The 14,427-nt window shown below is 45.5% G+C and overlaps 1 protein-coding gene and 1 non-coding gene across 4 annotated transcripts; both read right to left on the reverse strand.

The window, feature by feature from the left end:
* Positions 1–1,216: 1,216 nt before the first annotated feature.
* mlf2 (myeloid leukemia factor 2) lies at positions 1,217–6,020 on the reverse strand. 3 transcript variants are annotated; one of them, XM_056286019.1, is made up of 9 exons: positions 5,984–6,020; positions 5,743–5,877; positions 4,871–4,982; positions 4,728–4,769; positions 3,391–3,444; positions 3,178–3,306; positions 2,768–2,927; positions 2,260–2,474; positions 1,217–1,763 (listed from the first exon to the last, which is right to left on the reverse strand). In XM_056286019.1, exons 2-8 carry the CDS (start codon positions 5,784–5,786, stop codon positions 2,263–2,265), a joined length of 753 nt encoding a protein of 250 aa, XP_056141994.1. In that variant the 5' UTR covers positions 5,787–5,877; positions 5,984–6,020; the 3' UTR covers positions 1,217–1,763; positions 2,260–2,262. The 3 variants fall into 3 exon arrangements, with proteins under 3 accessions (XP_056141994.1, XP_056141995.1, XP_056141993.1); XM_056286020.1 differs by having other exon boundaries at positions 4,734–4,769; positions 5,743–6,014; XM_056286018.1 differs by having other exon boundaries at positions 5,743–6,014.
* Positions 6,021–8,457: 2,437 nt separating this feature from the next.
* On the reverse strand, positions 8,458–8,529 carry trnae-uuc (transfer RNA glutamic acid (anticodon UUC)). Its single transcript has one exon. It is a non-coding gene; the product is annotated as a tRNA-Glu (tRNA).
* Positions 8,530–14,427: the final 5,898 nt, after the last annotated feature.

The raw sequence follows: 14,427 nt of genomic DNA on the forward strand, positions 1-14,427 counted from the left end.
GTCTGGCAGAGGAAGTGAGCAGATGTAGGAGGCGAAACGAGATGGAGATGGGCAGAAACGGCGGTGGAAGGAGGAGGAGGAGGAGGAGGAGGAGGGGGTGGTGGTGTTAAAATGTGTGACAAACGGGGGAGGGGGAAGGCGTGAGTCATTGGAAGATGCAGAGGGAAAAGGGGGGGGGGGGAGGAGGCTGGGGAAAGGAGAAAATAAAAACAGTGGTGAGCAAAGAGGTTCCATGTGATTTGTTTGGCCACGGCAAGATGGCAGAAAGTGCAGCAGCTTCCGTGGAAGCTGTGGAATATTGAACACTCTCCGTCAAATACCTCCACACAGCCCCGGCCAGCACTGGCAACGGGTAGAAATGACCCACAGGACACCGTGGGGGGGGGGGTGATTTTGCACATACAGTGACTGCAGATGATCAGTGGTGTGTGCACTGATAAGCAGCTGCACACACGGCACGCGGAGCCGAACACACGACAGCAACCCCACGACACAACACCAGAAAGCATACATTTACAGCTGGGAGACCGCAGAGAAGGGACGCGGAGCCGGTCGGGGGGGGGGGGGGGCAGCGGCGGTCAGGTCACGGGGGGCGCTTGTTTAAGTAGGCGGCTCATTCTTATTCAGGGTGGGCGTTAATGGAAACAGAACAGACCGATGGGGGGGGGGGGGGGTGCCAGACCAGGACCGGTTGGAGCGCCGCACTCGACGGTGCAGCAACGGACGCGTAACCGACGGGAGAGAAGACGGAACTTGCCGGCTGAACGTTTGTGAGGGAGGGAAGGGTTTTCGTCGGTTGCTCCACCAGCGTGTCCCATCTGGGCGTCACATGACCATCTGCAGACAGACATTCTGGCACTGGGGAGAGGGGGGAGAGCCAGCATTGCACATATACACAAGCGCACGCGAAGATGCCGGGAAAAACACATGCATGGCTAATTTGCTTATTCGAGGGTACATGCGAATCGCTTGTAAAGCAGCGATGTGCAGTAATTACATATCAAACATCCGTTATCCAAGCCGCTTACCCCGGTCGGGGGTCGCGGGGATGCTGGAGCCTATCCCTGCAGTCACTGGGCGGCGAGACACCCGGGACAGGCCGCCAGGCCATCACAGGGCCGACACATAGCAAAACAACACAATGTGACAAAGATGGCTGCCTGGTCGGTGCGCGGCGTGAGAACAGCAGACACAGATCACAACTCGTTTTGTAATTATCTAACAATGTTTAATGAATTTCTAATCACTTTAATAAGACAACAGTATACAATTAAATCCACACACGAACTGGTGTCTTCACAAACATAAATGGACTGTACAGCAGATGTATGTACTGTAGTGTAGCACTGTATTTATACTTTTATAGTGCAGTGGGCAAAAACGCATGTCAAGTCTGAAGAATGTGTCTATACAAAGTTTGTGTGTGTGTGTAGGTGTGTGTAACAAAGTGTGGCTGTATACATGTAAGTGTGTATGTGTGCGTGTGCGTGTGTGTGTGTGTGTGCTGACAGTAACAGCAGAGAAGTATGACTGTGAATGCATCTCTAAGTGTTGGGTTCTGATGTTTGTGTGTGTGTCTGTGTGTGTGTGCGTGCGTGCGTGTGTGTATAATGTATAATTTATATATTGACAGTCCAGTCATATCAAACATTTATAACGGTCACTTGCGATGACCGCAAACTTTCCTCTTCATCTTGGTTCACAGCATCTGGAGAAAGCTTCCCTCCATTCCATCCTTTTGCTCACCTCCTTAAGCTTGACCCCTGAGGGTGACAGGCGGACACAATCTTGTGTTTATTTTGCGATGGATCCACGTAGTTCAATCCCAAATTATACCAGGAACGGGCAATCATGTGCTATGGGCAAGGCTCAGCGTTTTCGGTTTTTCTTTTTCAAAGCCATCCAGCATGCCAAATTTCGCCACGAGAGGACACTGTTAGATAACCTCACACGAACAGGAACAACTTTTGGATCCATGGAAAACCGATCTGTTCCTTTTAAAAAAAGAAAATCTGGGTATTTTTCGGTGAAAATTGGTAAAAACCAAAAACACTGAGCCTTGGCTTTGGGGGATTTGCATTTGCTCCACATCAGCTGATTTGAGTTTACTTCCTCCCCTGTAGTTGAAAGTGTGTGCTAATCGGTGAAATCGGCTTGTGCCGTGCTTGGTTGGAGAGGAAAACCCGCATAATCTCTGCCCACCATGGCACATGACTGTCCATCCCTGAATTACCCGATCCTAAAACACTCTGCCCTTACCTCTCACCAGTCGTAACGAGGGCGGGCATGGGGCGGGGGGTTCCTGGGAGACTCGTGCCGATGGCTTGGTGGGGTCGTGGAGCTAGGTGGAGCAGTAAGAGCCAACTGTTGGCCTCCTCCCCGCCTGTCTCGCCCGTAGTCCAATCCCCGTGCGTTTGGGGGAGGGTACCTCCCTGCCTCCCTCCTCCACTCCTCATCAAATGCTGCGGCCTCACCTGGTAGGGGACATTTAGGGTGGGGTAATATTTTTAAGCATTTCTCCTCGATCATTTTATAATCAATCGCAATACGACAACTTTTTTTCATAATCTTACTCAGGTTTCTCTTAAGAGTTGTAATTTGTTGCATTGCAATTGCTCCAATCTTCACAATTCTGACATTGTTATGCTTTCTGATTTCAAAGATTAACTTGGCGCCATTTTTTTTAAGCCACACTATGAACCCCTTTATTTTGGAACTATTCAGCCAAATTTTATGAAATAACATCTGCCCCCGCCCCGTTACTTACTCTCCTCCAGGTTGATGAAATCCTGACGTTCCTCTCTGTCCCCAGTGCGACGGTTCCGTGAACGCTCCATTACGTGTCCACGTTCACCGATGTGGTGGCCGATGGACAGTCGCTCGAGGCCGCTCTCGCTGTCACGCATTGCCTGGCGCGTCTCACGGATCTGAGGCAGGGGGATTGACAGGAAAATTTTGCTAACCAAACCCATTTTGTAGCAACAACACCATTCGCCCTCTGAGTGAACTTGGTGCTAACTGTTTATACAAGCTTAATGTTTACACATGACACATTTACTGTCGTTACAAGTGCTGCTGACTTTAAAATGTTGCCGACACCTGGAGTCGACACTGCATTGACAGTGCACACTAGCTGGACAACTAGCATTAGGTAGACGCAAGTCAAGTCTGTCTCACCCCTCCGGGTGCTGTTCTCATTTCACTGGTCTGCTGGTAGACCTTGGGAGCCCCCGCGTCTGAGGAGGAGTAGGAGATCACTGTCGAGGAAGAGTAGGTCTGACAGTTTGGTGAACTGCCCATCCTTTCCTGGAGACGTCAAAACAACAATAAATCATACCAAGATTAAAACTTGCGGTAACACTTTTGATTCTGGCGGACAGCATTACTCACCATGTTTTCCATCATTCCTCCCATCATCCCAAACATGTCCATGAATCCTCCACCCTATGAGGGAAAAAAGGAGCTCTTCAAACATTCTGATTTAACAGCAACTACAAATTGAGTAATTAGTCTCTCAAATATGCAATATGCTCCATAAAGGCAAAAACAGTTTTGACCCCCCCCCCAAACTTGTAGTTGAGCATGCCTTTTGTTGGTAAAATTAGATTAACTAAAGCATGACCACACAAAGGCTTAATATGATGATGAACTTAAATGACAGAGCAAGAATATTGGTGCCTTGGTTTGTGTATTAGGAGTAGTTCACACACCCAGTGGACATGGGCGATATGAACGAGGTTGTTTATATGAACACAGTCTTCTGTGAAACTGCCCATATCCCAGTAACAGCTTCTTGAGAAGATGTTCATATTTATCATCAAATTTCACTCAGATGTCTTAGCTTACACATGCAAACAAATCAGTACATTCGGTATATAGCCAAGTAACTTGAACAGAAAAAGTAACAGTAAAGTGTACAATTGCTTTTGTCTTTATGCATGCTCAATAAACCGGGTAAGGAAATCACAGAAAGTTGCACCTGAGGCTGAATCTCATGTGGCTCCATAAAGACATGCATAGACATTTTGACTCATTTCGGCGAGAACTGCCTTAAAATTGTATGTGAGTACGAGCAAACGGCGCGTAAGATGGCAGACTACAGGAAGAACCTGAGATTCAGCCTCAGATGCAGGAGTGGGATTCTGAAGAGGTCACTTAGATGAGTGATGAAACGTTTCTCTCAAACGTTGTGTCCAGATGAACTGATTCAATTTTCTGTGATACAATTGTTTTTGTATCTCAGATAATACTGGTGTGTATTGTTCGTATATTTAATAATAGGTATCAGAGCAAAAGTGGACAGGAAAGATTAGTAGTGGGGGACAGCATTTATGAGTCCATTGCATGTCTGTAGATGTGTATGACTGCTTCTCAGAATCAGTGATGCATAAACTCATCAGTGATTATCCAGGATTTCACCCATGCAGTTGAAGCATGATTACAATCACATTTTGTTCCAACAACTGAGTTTACTAAGCTGTAAAAAGCACACGTTGACCTGACACTCGCTCATCCGCCCACAAATGCATTTACGCTTTTAAATATAATGCATTCTCAAATTAGAAATCTTGCCCCTTGGCAATCTTGGTAACAGGTTAGCTGGGTAAGACTGTATCTTATGTACATGCACCAGCTACAAAAGGGATTATTTGATCATTTCATATGTCAATGGAAAACGAGTGTACATGTAGAGGCACCATTGTGAGATTTTAACATTGAATACATACACTCACCATTCCCATCATACCAAAAGGGGCCAATGCACCAGCCTGGATGAAAGAGTACACTTGATGTAAGTTAAAGGTGCAAAGAAAAGAGCGCGTCTTATTACACAACATGAATATAACTCCACATACACACATCTAGATACCTGTAAGTGAGGCGCACGGTGCGGCTGAATGTGGGGGGCAAGGGGAAAAGGCTCAAAGCCAAATGACCCAAAAAGACTCCTCATCTGCTGCCTGTGGGTTGCAAATGGATCCCTAAAACAAATAAGACATCACATTCATACATCCAGTTTACGCCATAGACTCTAACCAGTGTTGCCGGGTACAGAGCAGTTCTCTGAACTGCAGGTCTGAAAGGGCCTGGCCCGGTCCTAAGCCACAACCTTCTGACTACCGTTGCTGCACATCTAACACCAAAACCCTCCTCAAGCTGAGGCTGACCCGCTGATGTCTATTGCACACAGGCAGAGGAAAGACGAGGGAGATTAAACAGGTGACGTGAAGTTAAACACATTACGTAAAAAAGGCGGATGAGCCACGGTAATTTCTAGTTACCGTTATTGTCACACCCCCCCAAAGAGTAACAGGCAGCCCCACAATAGGTTGACAAAACATGTTGACAATAACACGAGGTTCCAAATCGTGGCCCCAAAACTTGCATTAGATACTGTGGCCGACTATTGACTTACATGGTCAAAATTTGCAGAATAGCGAAATTTGTATCGTGGTAGTTGGCCAGCGTGGTTTTATTTGACGAACCGAGTACGTATCTAGTCCTGCTTTTTGTTGACTTCGAGTCACGTACAAGCGTTATCTGGTTAACTGTTGACCATGCAATATGGAGGACTATGGCAGGCCCAAAAAAAAAAAAAAAAAAAAAAAAACTTGCTAGCTGAAGCAGATGGCTGCTTCCATTCGCCGTCAACCACAAATAACGAATTGCTGACGTTTACGTTTAAAAGCCAAGCGGGATGGCGGCGAGCTAACGCCGCATTTCACACACGGCCGTACTCACATCATGAAGGGACTGTCATCGACGTCGTTTAAGTATCGGAACATGTTTGGTTATTCAGCTAGCTGAGGTTAGCCAGCTAGCTAGGTAAACAGTCGGTCTTCTGAAGTGGAAAAACGGACCCAGACTATTGTCACGCTGAAAGAGAAAACAGATTCTTTACTTGCTCCGTCGAAATATGCTCACGGTTTGTAAGGTTTGCGGCGTATTAACGACCAGGATGACAGATGTAATTTCCTTCTACCTGCAGCCAAACATAAACGGAAGTCAATCTGACAAAGGAAGCAAAAACCAGCACCAAGCTAGCGCCAGAAGTAGGGAGGTTAGACTTCCGGTGGCGTTTAGTTCTATTCAAAATAAAAGTCCTCACAAGCCGCGTCGATATTTTTTTTTGTAATCGTGTCATAATAAAATCAGACACGAACACACAACAACGACAGTTTTGTATAGCGCCTTTCAGGGAACCCGAGGACCTTACACTAGATTTGAAAAAAACACGTTTTGTTTATGCCCAATGCAATTCATGATAGCCTTCTATACTGTTTTTTTCGTCAATATTACAATAGAATAGAATGAATGAATGATGGTTTATTTCGAAAATTTAAATAAGCAGGATATAACACACAGATAAGTCATTGCCAATAATGTGAAGGGGTCAACAAATAAACACACCAAACTCAGCCAACAAATCTCCGCGTGCGTCAGACTATTTGTTACATGTTGGAAAAGGGGTAGCAGGAAGTACACACTTATTTTCCTACCCCTTCTCACCTACTCTTAGATTAATTCAGCTACTGTACATTTCAAACTCAATTCCCACTGTACTGCGTGGCTCAAATTCAATGCAAATTGTGCTGCACAATACAAACTCAACTACTGGGAACAATAAGAGGGGGAAAACGTATGAGAGAAAGAGAAAAGAAAAAGAAAAACACACCCTAATGTCATGTACCAAGAATAAACAGATCTCAGTGCCACGTGCAACCCAGATAGCCACTCGGTGTCCTAGAAAGAAAAATATAATAAGAAATGTTTAGAGATAAATAAAACTTAGACAGTTAACATACCTCTTCGTCATCCCTACACCAGTCCTTTGTACTTGTTCTTGAACTGCGTAATGTTTGTACTTTGTCTGAGTTCCATGCTCAGACTGTTCCAGTTTTACCCCACAGACTGAAATACCCATCCTCCTCAAACTTGTACGAACACACAATTTCTTGAAGTTCATCAAAGAAAGTTGAATCAGTTCATCTGGATACAACGTTTACAGATATGTTTCATCACTCATCTAAGTGACCTCCTCAGTCTACACTGGCTGCAGGTACCCCCCCCCCCCATACACAATACAGGTGCATAACGACCCGAAACCTACGACCAGTTTCATATGCAAATAGGCCTGACCATTAACTAGAGTTTCAATGGCCATGTGTCCTATTCACAGAGGATTTGAGAACAATTGTAATCACAGCATTGTAAGATGGCGATGTACACTTAGCCCCTCCCCGTTTAAACCAGCGTTCCTCCCTATCAAGGACGTGCACATCCGTACCCTTGAAAGAGTGGCCACTGGCCTGTAGATGGGTGTAGACTGCAGAGTCCTGGCCTGACATGCCCAGATAGCATCCGGATGTTGGCCACTTCAGGCAATGATGTGGCACTGATGGCCTTCTTCTGGCCCTGACAAAATGGATGTGAGCCTGAAGTGGCCCACATGTATAATAGCAAATATGGCCCCAAATATGCCAAATAAAATGTGGGCCTTTTTTGGCAAAGACGCGGTGCTCTCGGCAACATGTAATCTGGATGTGACCCTGAAGTGGCCCGTGTGGTAAATGGTGAATATGACCCAAATATCACAACACAAATACGGGCCACCTTTGGCAAATTTAGCACATTGCTATGGCTTGGTTCTGGCCCAGATCTGGCAAACAGGAGCAGACCGCCCAAGTGCCATCATGCCACGTGGTATGTGGGCCGGATGAAAGTGTCATGTGGGACGGGTCCGGGCCACAGCAATTTTGCTATCTGGGTTAGCTCTTCTGTGTTGTGCCATCCTCTTGGCCAGCGTCTGTTAAGTTCCCCCAATGTGCAAGTCAAGGCAATCCTCCTGGCACTTAAGAGCGTACACTATATTGCTCTGTTTGTGCCGAGGGACCAGATCCTTGGGGTGGACCAATTTCTGGCGCAGCGTGTCTTGGGGTTTGAAAGCAGCTGAGCGGTGGAGACATTCCCAAATCCTCTGTGAATAGTACATATGGCCACTGAAACTTTAGTTAATGGTCACGCCCATATTTGCATATGAAACTGGTGGTTAGTTTAGGTGGTTGTGCCACTGTGTTGTTTATAAGGGTGGGGATACCTGCAGTCACTTCAGACTGAAGAGGTCACCTTAGATAGATGAGTGATGAAACATATCTGTCAATAAACGTTGTGTCCAGATGAACTGATTCAACCTTCTGTGGTTTTCTTAGCTGGATCATAAAGACTTCTCGAAATTTAATTTCCCTCTCAAATTATATTCCCCTTCTCTATCTGAGAAAGTTTGTTGTATGTTACTCGGCAGTAGATTGTCTCTTGCTTTGCACCTGTGTTAAATTCTACCAAATCCCTGAACAACCTCAAGGCACTTGACTTCAAAAATAGCTTGTTGGTGTGTTCATGATATTCTACTTTATTAACTATCCTTATGGCTCTTTTTTGTAGTATACATAAAATTTGTTCCCATACCGGGAGTCGAACCCGGGCCGCCTGGGTGAAAACCAGGAATCCTAACCGCTAGACCATATGGGACTTACGCCTCACAAGAGAATACACTACAGCAAACCATCGACTGGCTGATGACCTAAACGGGTTTTACTGCAGGTTTGAAAAGCAAACTTTCACACCCTTCCCCCTCCCCGGCCACAATACACAACCATCTGCACTCACTGCCAGCCGCCCCCCCTTCCCTGTCGAACCCCCACCCGCACTCGGGACCTGTGTTCAGGACATGCGCCAGCTCTTCCAGAGACAGGAGACCCGGAGGGCACCGGGCCCGGGTGGCATGTCCTGTCTCTCCTTCCCCCCCTTTTCTCCCCAATTGTATCTGGCCAATTGTATCTGCCCCCTTCTGCTGATCTGGGGAGGGCTGCAGACTACCACATGCCTCCACCGATACATGTGGAGTCATCAGCCGCTTCTTTTCACTTGACAGTGAGGAGTTTTGGGGTAAAGTGATTGCCGGAGGCAATATGGGGATTCAAACTGGGATCCCCCTGTTGGTAGCCAACAGAATAGGCCGCTGTGCTACCCAGACACCCCGGCGTGTCCTGTCTTAAAGTCTGTGCTGACCAGCTGGCCCCCATTTTCACACTGATCTTCAACAGATCACTGGAGCTTGTGTGAAGTTCCCTCCTGCTTTAAGAGCTCCACTCCGTATCACAGGATTAAATGACTATAAGCCCATTGCCCTCACGTCTGTAGTCATGAAATCCTCCGTGAGACTGGTGTTGACCCACCGAAAGGAAATCACAGGCCCCCCGCTCGACCCCCCGCCGTTTTCCTACTGAGCAAACAGATCAGTGCATGATGCAGTCAGCATGGGATTGCATTATATCTTCCAACACCTCGACTCCCCAGGGACATACACAAGTGTCCTGTCTGTGGACTTCAGTTCAGCGTTCAACAGCATCACCCCAGATATCCTCCACTTCAAACTCACTCAGCTCACTATATCAGCCCCCAATCTGCCAGTGATTAAACACTTCCTGACAGATAGGAGGCAGCTGGTGAGGCTGGGGAAGATCACATCCAGCAAACCATCAGCACTGGTGCCCCCCAGGGATTTGTGCTCTCCCTGCTACTCTTCTCCTTCTACACAAATGACTGCACCTCAGGTGACCCGTCTGTTAAACCCCTGAAGTTTGCGGACGACACAGCCATCATTGGCGAGTCTGCATATAGACAGGAGGTTGATCAGCTGGCTCTCTGGTGTGGCCATAACAACCTGGGTAAGACGCTAAACTTCAACCGCAGGCTGTAGAGGGGCAGCACCTCACCTCAGCAAGGGCCCTTTGGCTAAGGACGACATCCCTACTGATAGATCTGGCCCTCCTGCATGCCTGTATGGTACTTCCCATGGTGCCCAGTCCAGCCAACACATTGTGATAGGAGAAGGGAACTCTGATTTCAAATCCACCTGCTGCCTTGTGGGTCGATGCCTCTTTAGGCAAAGGCTAGGGGAAGGTAACTCTGAATTCAAATCCCCAGGCACAGTCTACCCAGCTGTCAGTACCCGGAAAGGGTAAACCAAGGGTAAACCATTCCCCGAGCGCTGCACGGCGGCTGCCCACTGCTCCTAGCTACACAGCTAGGATGGATTAAACGCAGAGAGTGAATTTCATTGTATGTAGTATGTACAAATGATAAATAAAGTGTATTCTACATGTTCAGAACAGTGGAGATGTCAGTGGACTTCAGGAGGAGCCCCCCCCCATCACTGCCCCCCCACCATACTCAACAGCACGGTGTCTACGGTGAAAACCTACAGATTTCTGGGTTCCACAGTGTCCCAGGACCTAAGGTGGGCATCCAACATGGACACAATCATCAAAAAGGCCCAGCAGAGGACGTACTTTCTCCGTCAGCTCAAGAAGTTCAACCTGCCTCAGGAACTGTTGATTCAGTTCTACACCGCAATAATCCAGTCTGTGCACTGCACATCCATCACTGTCTGGTTTGGTTTGGCCACCAAACAGGACAGGGACGGACTACAATGGACAGTTAGGTCTGCAGAGAAAAGCATTGGTGCCAACCTGCCCTCCATTCAGGACTTATACACCTCCAGACTCAGGAAATGGGCAGGCAACATCACTGCAGACCCATCACACCCTGGTCCCAACCTGTTCCAACTCCTCCCCTCTGGTAGGTGCTACAGAGCACTGTGCCCCAAAACAACCAGATATAAAAATGGCTTCTTTCCACGGGCTGTCATTCAAATGAACAATTAACATCATCAATAAATTCAACCATTTTGTATATACTGTACTGTACATTGTACATATACTGGTGTGCTCTGTCTTGTCCATCTACCTCAGACACGTATGTAAGTAACCTGCTAACGTTTATCTCAGCATCTCTGATATATTCTCTGCACCGCTGCACCTTGTCACTTCTTATTTCACCTGTATATAGTCAATCCTTATGTATATAGCTGAGGATTGTTGTGTTGTAGTGTCATTCTATGGTAAGTACACTGAGAGAGCCACGAAACCAGAGTCAATTCCATGTTTGTTCAAACCTACATGGCCAATAAACATGATTCTGAATAGAATAGAATAGAACTGAATAAATATAGAATAGCTTCATTTTCCCAAAGGGAACTTCATATGTAGTAGCTACTTTAAAGCAGATAAACTAACTAGGCTACTAAGTTATAAAAATACATTTTAATAATAATAATAATGATAATAATAATTATAACTTTATCTATATAGCGCTTTTCTAAAACAATGTTACAAAGTACTTTACAAAGAAATAAAACCAGACAAGGCAAAAATAAGAGTAAGCCCAAATAAGTAAGAGTAAAAATAAAAACAGTATAAATAAATGTAAAAAAAAATCAAACACTGTTAAAAGCTTTCATAAAAAGAAAAGTTTAAGACGACATTTGGTTTCTCTTCCGCTTCCGGTGTGGGAAGATGGCGGCGCGAATTCACGTTTGCAGCGGCCTCACCCAGTACCGGTGTGAATAAATGAGTTGAATTTGAATAACTGATCGTACCCCTGTGTTCAATGTTAGGTTTGTGTACGTTTATTGTGTTCTTATTGTAATGTCTTCTATGTCTGTTCTTTGTCCATGAAGTGTCTGTCCACGTCTTCGTTTGACGGCTGGGAGAGCGTGGCCTGCACGTCCTGTGGGCCCAGGGACCACGGGCTTGCCCAGAGCTGTGCCCGAAAAGGAAACACCGAGGGCGGTCTGACAGGACACAGAGATGGGGCAGGCTAAGCTAACTGCTAGCCCATGCAGACGGGCAATTCCGACAGTCATCCTGACGTTCGTTCTCTTGGACAATTAGTTTTTTTTTGTTTTTTTTTTGTAGTTTGATATGTGTAAGATTCGACTTAGAGACGAGAGAGACATTGGTTGTGAACGAACTCTTTACTTAGAACTTAGCAATCTAGGACACTCAGCCATCAGGCTCCATCTGCATTTCTTCCAGTTCGGCTCATACTTAAGATTACTTCCTGGTCTCGTCTCGCGAGAGCCCCCCCCCATCAAAGGCTAACCAGAGAGCATGCGCATTAACGTAAGTCCCAATACATGACAATATGTGTTCTTGTAATTTTTAGATATGTGTTTTTGTCTTTGTGTTGCACTGCTGTGGGCTGGGGGAAACGATATTTTGTTTCATTTCATGTAAATGACAAATAAAGTGTTCCTGATTTGGCTTAGTTGGACAGGAAGGGCGTTCCATAGTGCGGGGGCTCTAACAGCAAAAGTCCAATCAGCCTTTGTAACAAACCAAGACATGGGAATAACCAGAAGAGCTCCATCTGCAGATCTTAATGGTCGAGGGGTCATATACCAGGTCAATAAATCACAAATCTATGTAGGAGCAAGACCATTTAAAGCCTTAAAACTGAGCAATACATTTTTAAAATCAATTCGAAATATAACGGGGAGCCAGTGTAGGGAGGAAAGCACAGGAGTGATATGGTCATGCCTCTTTTTCCTGGTAATGAGGTACGCAGCAGTGTTTTGTACCAACTGGAGATGGTGGAGGGAGCCCTTGCTGATACCAGAATAAAGTGGATTACAATAGTCAAGCCAAGTGAATACTGGGATGGCATCCAGCACTTTACCTGTGCCCCTGTCCATAGGGTTAGTGGTTGTGTCAGGAAAGGCATCCTATGTAAAATTTTGCTAAACCATTATGCGGATTAACAAGACCATACCAGATCAGTCAAGGCCTGGGTTAACAACGACCGCCGTCGGTGCTGTGCCCTCACAGGGTACCAATGGAAACTATCAAATCCTCTGTGGCGACCCCTGGGAAACAAGGAACAAGCTGAAAGAAGAGGACAGAGACAATAGTCAAGCAAAGAATAGATGAAAGCATGTACAACTTTTTGCAGATCGGCAATTGATAAAAATGACCTAATTTTGGAGATTAGCTTGAGCCGGAGAAAGCATGACTGAACAACATGTTTGGTTTGATTATCAAAATCGAGATTAGCATCGAATATTTCCCCAAGATTCCTAGCAGCCTGCTTAAGACTACCTGACAGACCACCAAGATTAGTAACATAAGGGCTGATGGAATTTTTGGGACTGAACAGAGTGACCCCAGACTCATCATTAAATTTGAGAAAAATGTTGGACATCCAGGATTTAATCAGATTTGCTAGGGCGCTAGCATCTGTGGGTTTTAGTGGGATGTATAACTGAGTGTCACCAGTATAAAAATGGTAAAGCACATCGTGATTTTGAATGACCTGGCCAAGGGGCAGCATGTATATAGAAAAGAGAGGGGGACCAAGAAGTGAGCCTTGAGGGACACTGTTACACCCCTGCCCAGTCTGTCATCCAAGGTGGTGCCTGAGAGGGCGGAGCCAGTGAAGTGGTGCTGATTGCTGCCCTGATTGCAGACGGGCAGCACCTGAGGTCTTCCCCTACTGTCTCCTGTAAAAGCTCACAAGTCCATGGACATGGAGAGGCCTCCTCACATTTTTGAATGCTGTTTGTTTGATTTTTGGTAAACTTCTTAGTTAACCTTTGCCTGGCACTCACGCTTATGTTCTAGATCCCATTTTTGATTTTGGGGTTAGTACCCCCCTTTCATTTTTATTTGGTTTTGCCAGGCAGGGTGGTGAGTATTGTTTCCCTTGTCTGTTTGTGTTTAGTGTATTCATTTTTAGTCATAGTTTGCCCTTATCGCCACCCTGCCTTAGTTATTCATGAGCTTTGGCCAAGACTGTAATAAACCCATAATCATATGGTAAAAGTGACTCTGAACCGTTTTCTTCAGTGGCTTTCTTATGGTACAGCTCTTGCAGCACTTTTTGGATCTTTTGGATCTTTTGGTCTTAGTTCAGCCGTAACAGACACCACAAATCAACTGAGCCATCGAGGAAGTAGAGTTACCCAGAACAACAGAAAAAGTTCTGTTGGTGAGGTAAGATCGTAATAAGCTAAGAGCTGAGCCCTTGATGCCAACCCAAGTCTCAAAGCGATGTAAGAGGATGTTGTGATCAACTGTGTCAAATGCAGCACTTAAGTCTAAAAGAAATAAAATTGAGCAGTCACCTCTGTCTGCAGTCAGCAGTAGGTCATCAGTGACCTTAACTAGAGCTGTCTCTGCACTATGAAGTGCTCTAAAACCAGACTGGAAACGGTTAAAAACACTAAGTGTTGATAAAAGAAATCAGTTGAGAAGATATTACTCTCTCCAGAAACTTAGATAGAAAAGACAATTTGGAGATTGGTCTGTAGTTACTTAGGGACAGAGAATCTAAATGAGGTTTCTTCAGCAATGGGAGAACAATAAATGGCATGCTTAAAACTGTCTGGAAAAGACAGTTATTGTACTATAACGTTAAACTTATAGTTATAATTATTATACATAAATTATAATTATACTAACAAAGTGTATTAATATACTCGCACCATTTTACTGTTGATACTAAAATGTCATACTATATTAATAG

This window comes from Lampris incognitus, chromosome 9 (genome assembly GCF_029633865.1).
Source record: "Lampris incognitus isolate fLamInc1 chromosome 9, fLamInc1.hap2, whole genome shotgun sequence".
Lineage (NCBI taxonomy): Eukaryota > Metazoa > Chordata > Actinopteri > Lampriformes > Lampridae > Lampris > Lampris incognitus.

Bases quoted from the DNA above. Each gene is read 5' to 3' on its own strand.
- mlf2 (XM_056286019.1), bottom strand. From the start codon at position 5,786: ATGTTCCGATACTTAAACGACGTCGATGACAGTCCCTTCATGAT. The intron at 4,983-5,742 runs GTGAGTACGGCC...TATTTGTTTTAG, and splicing joins GATGACAGTCCCTTCATGAT to GGATCCATTTGCAACCCACA. The intron at 2,928-3,177 runs GTGAGACAGACT...CCCCTGCCTCAG, and splicing joins TGAGAACAGCACCCGGAGGG to ATCCGTGAGACGCGCCAGGC.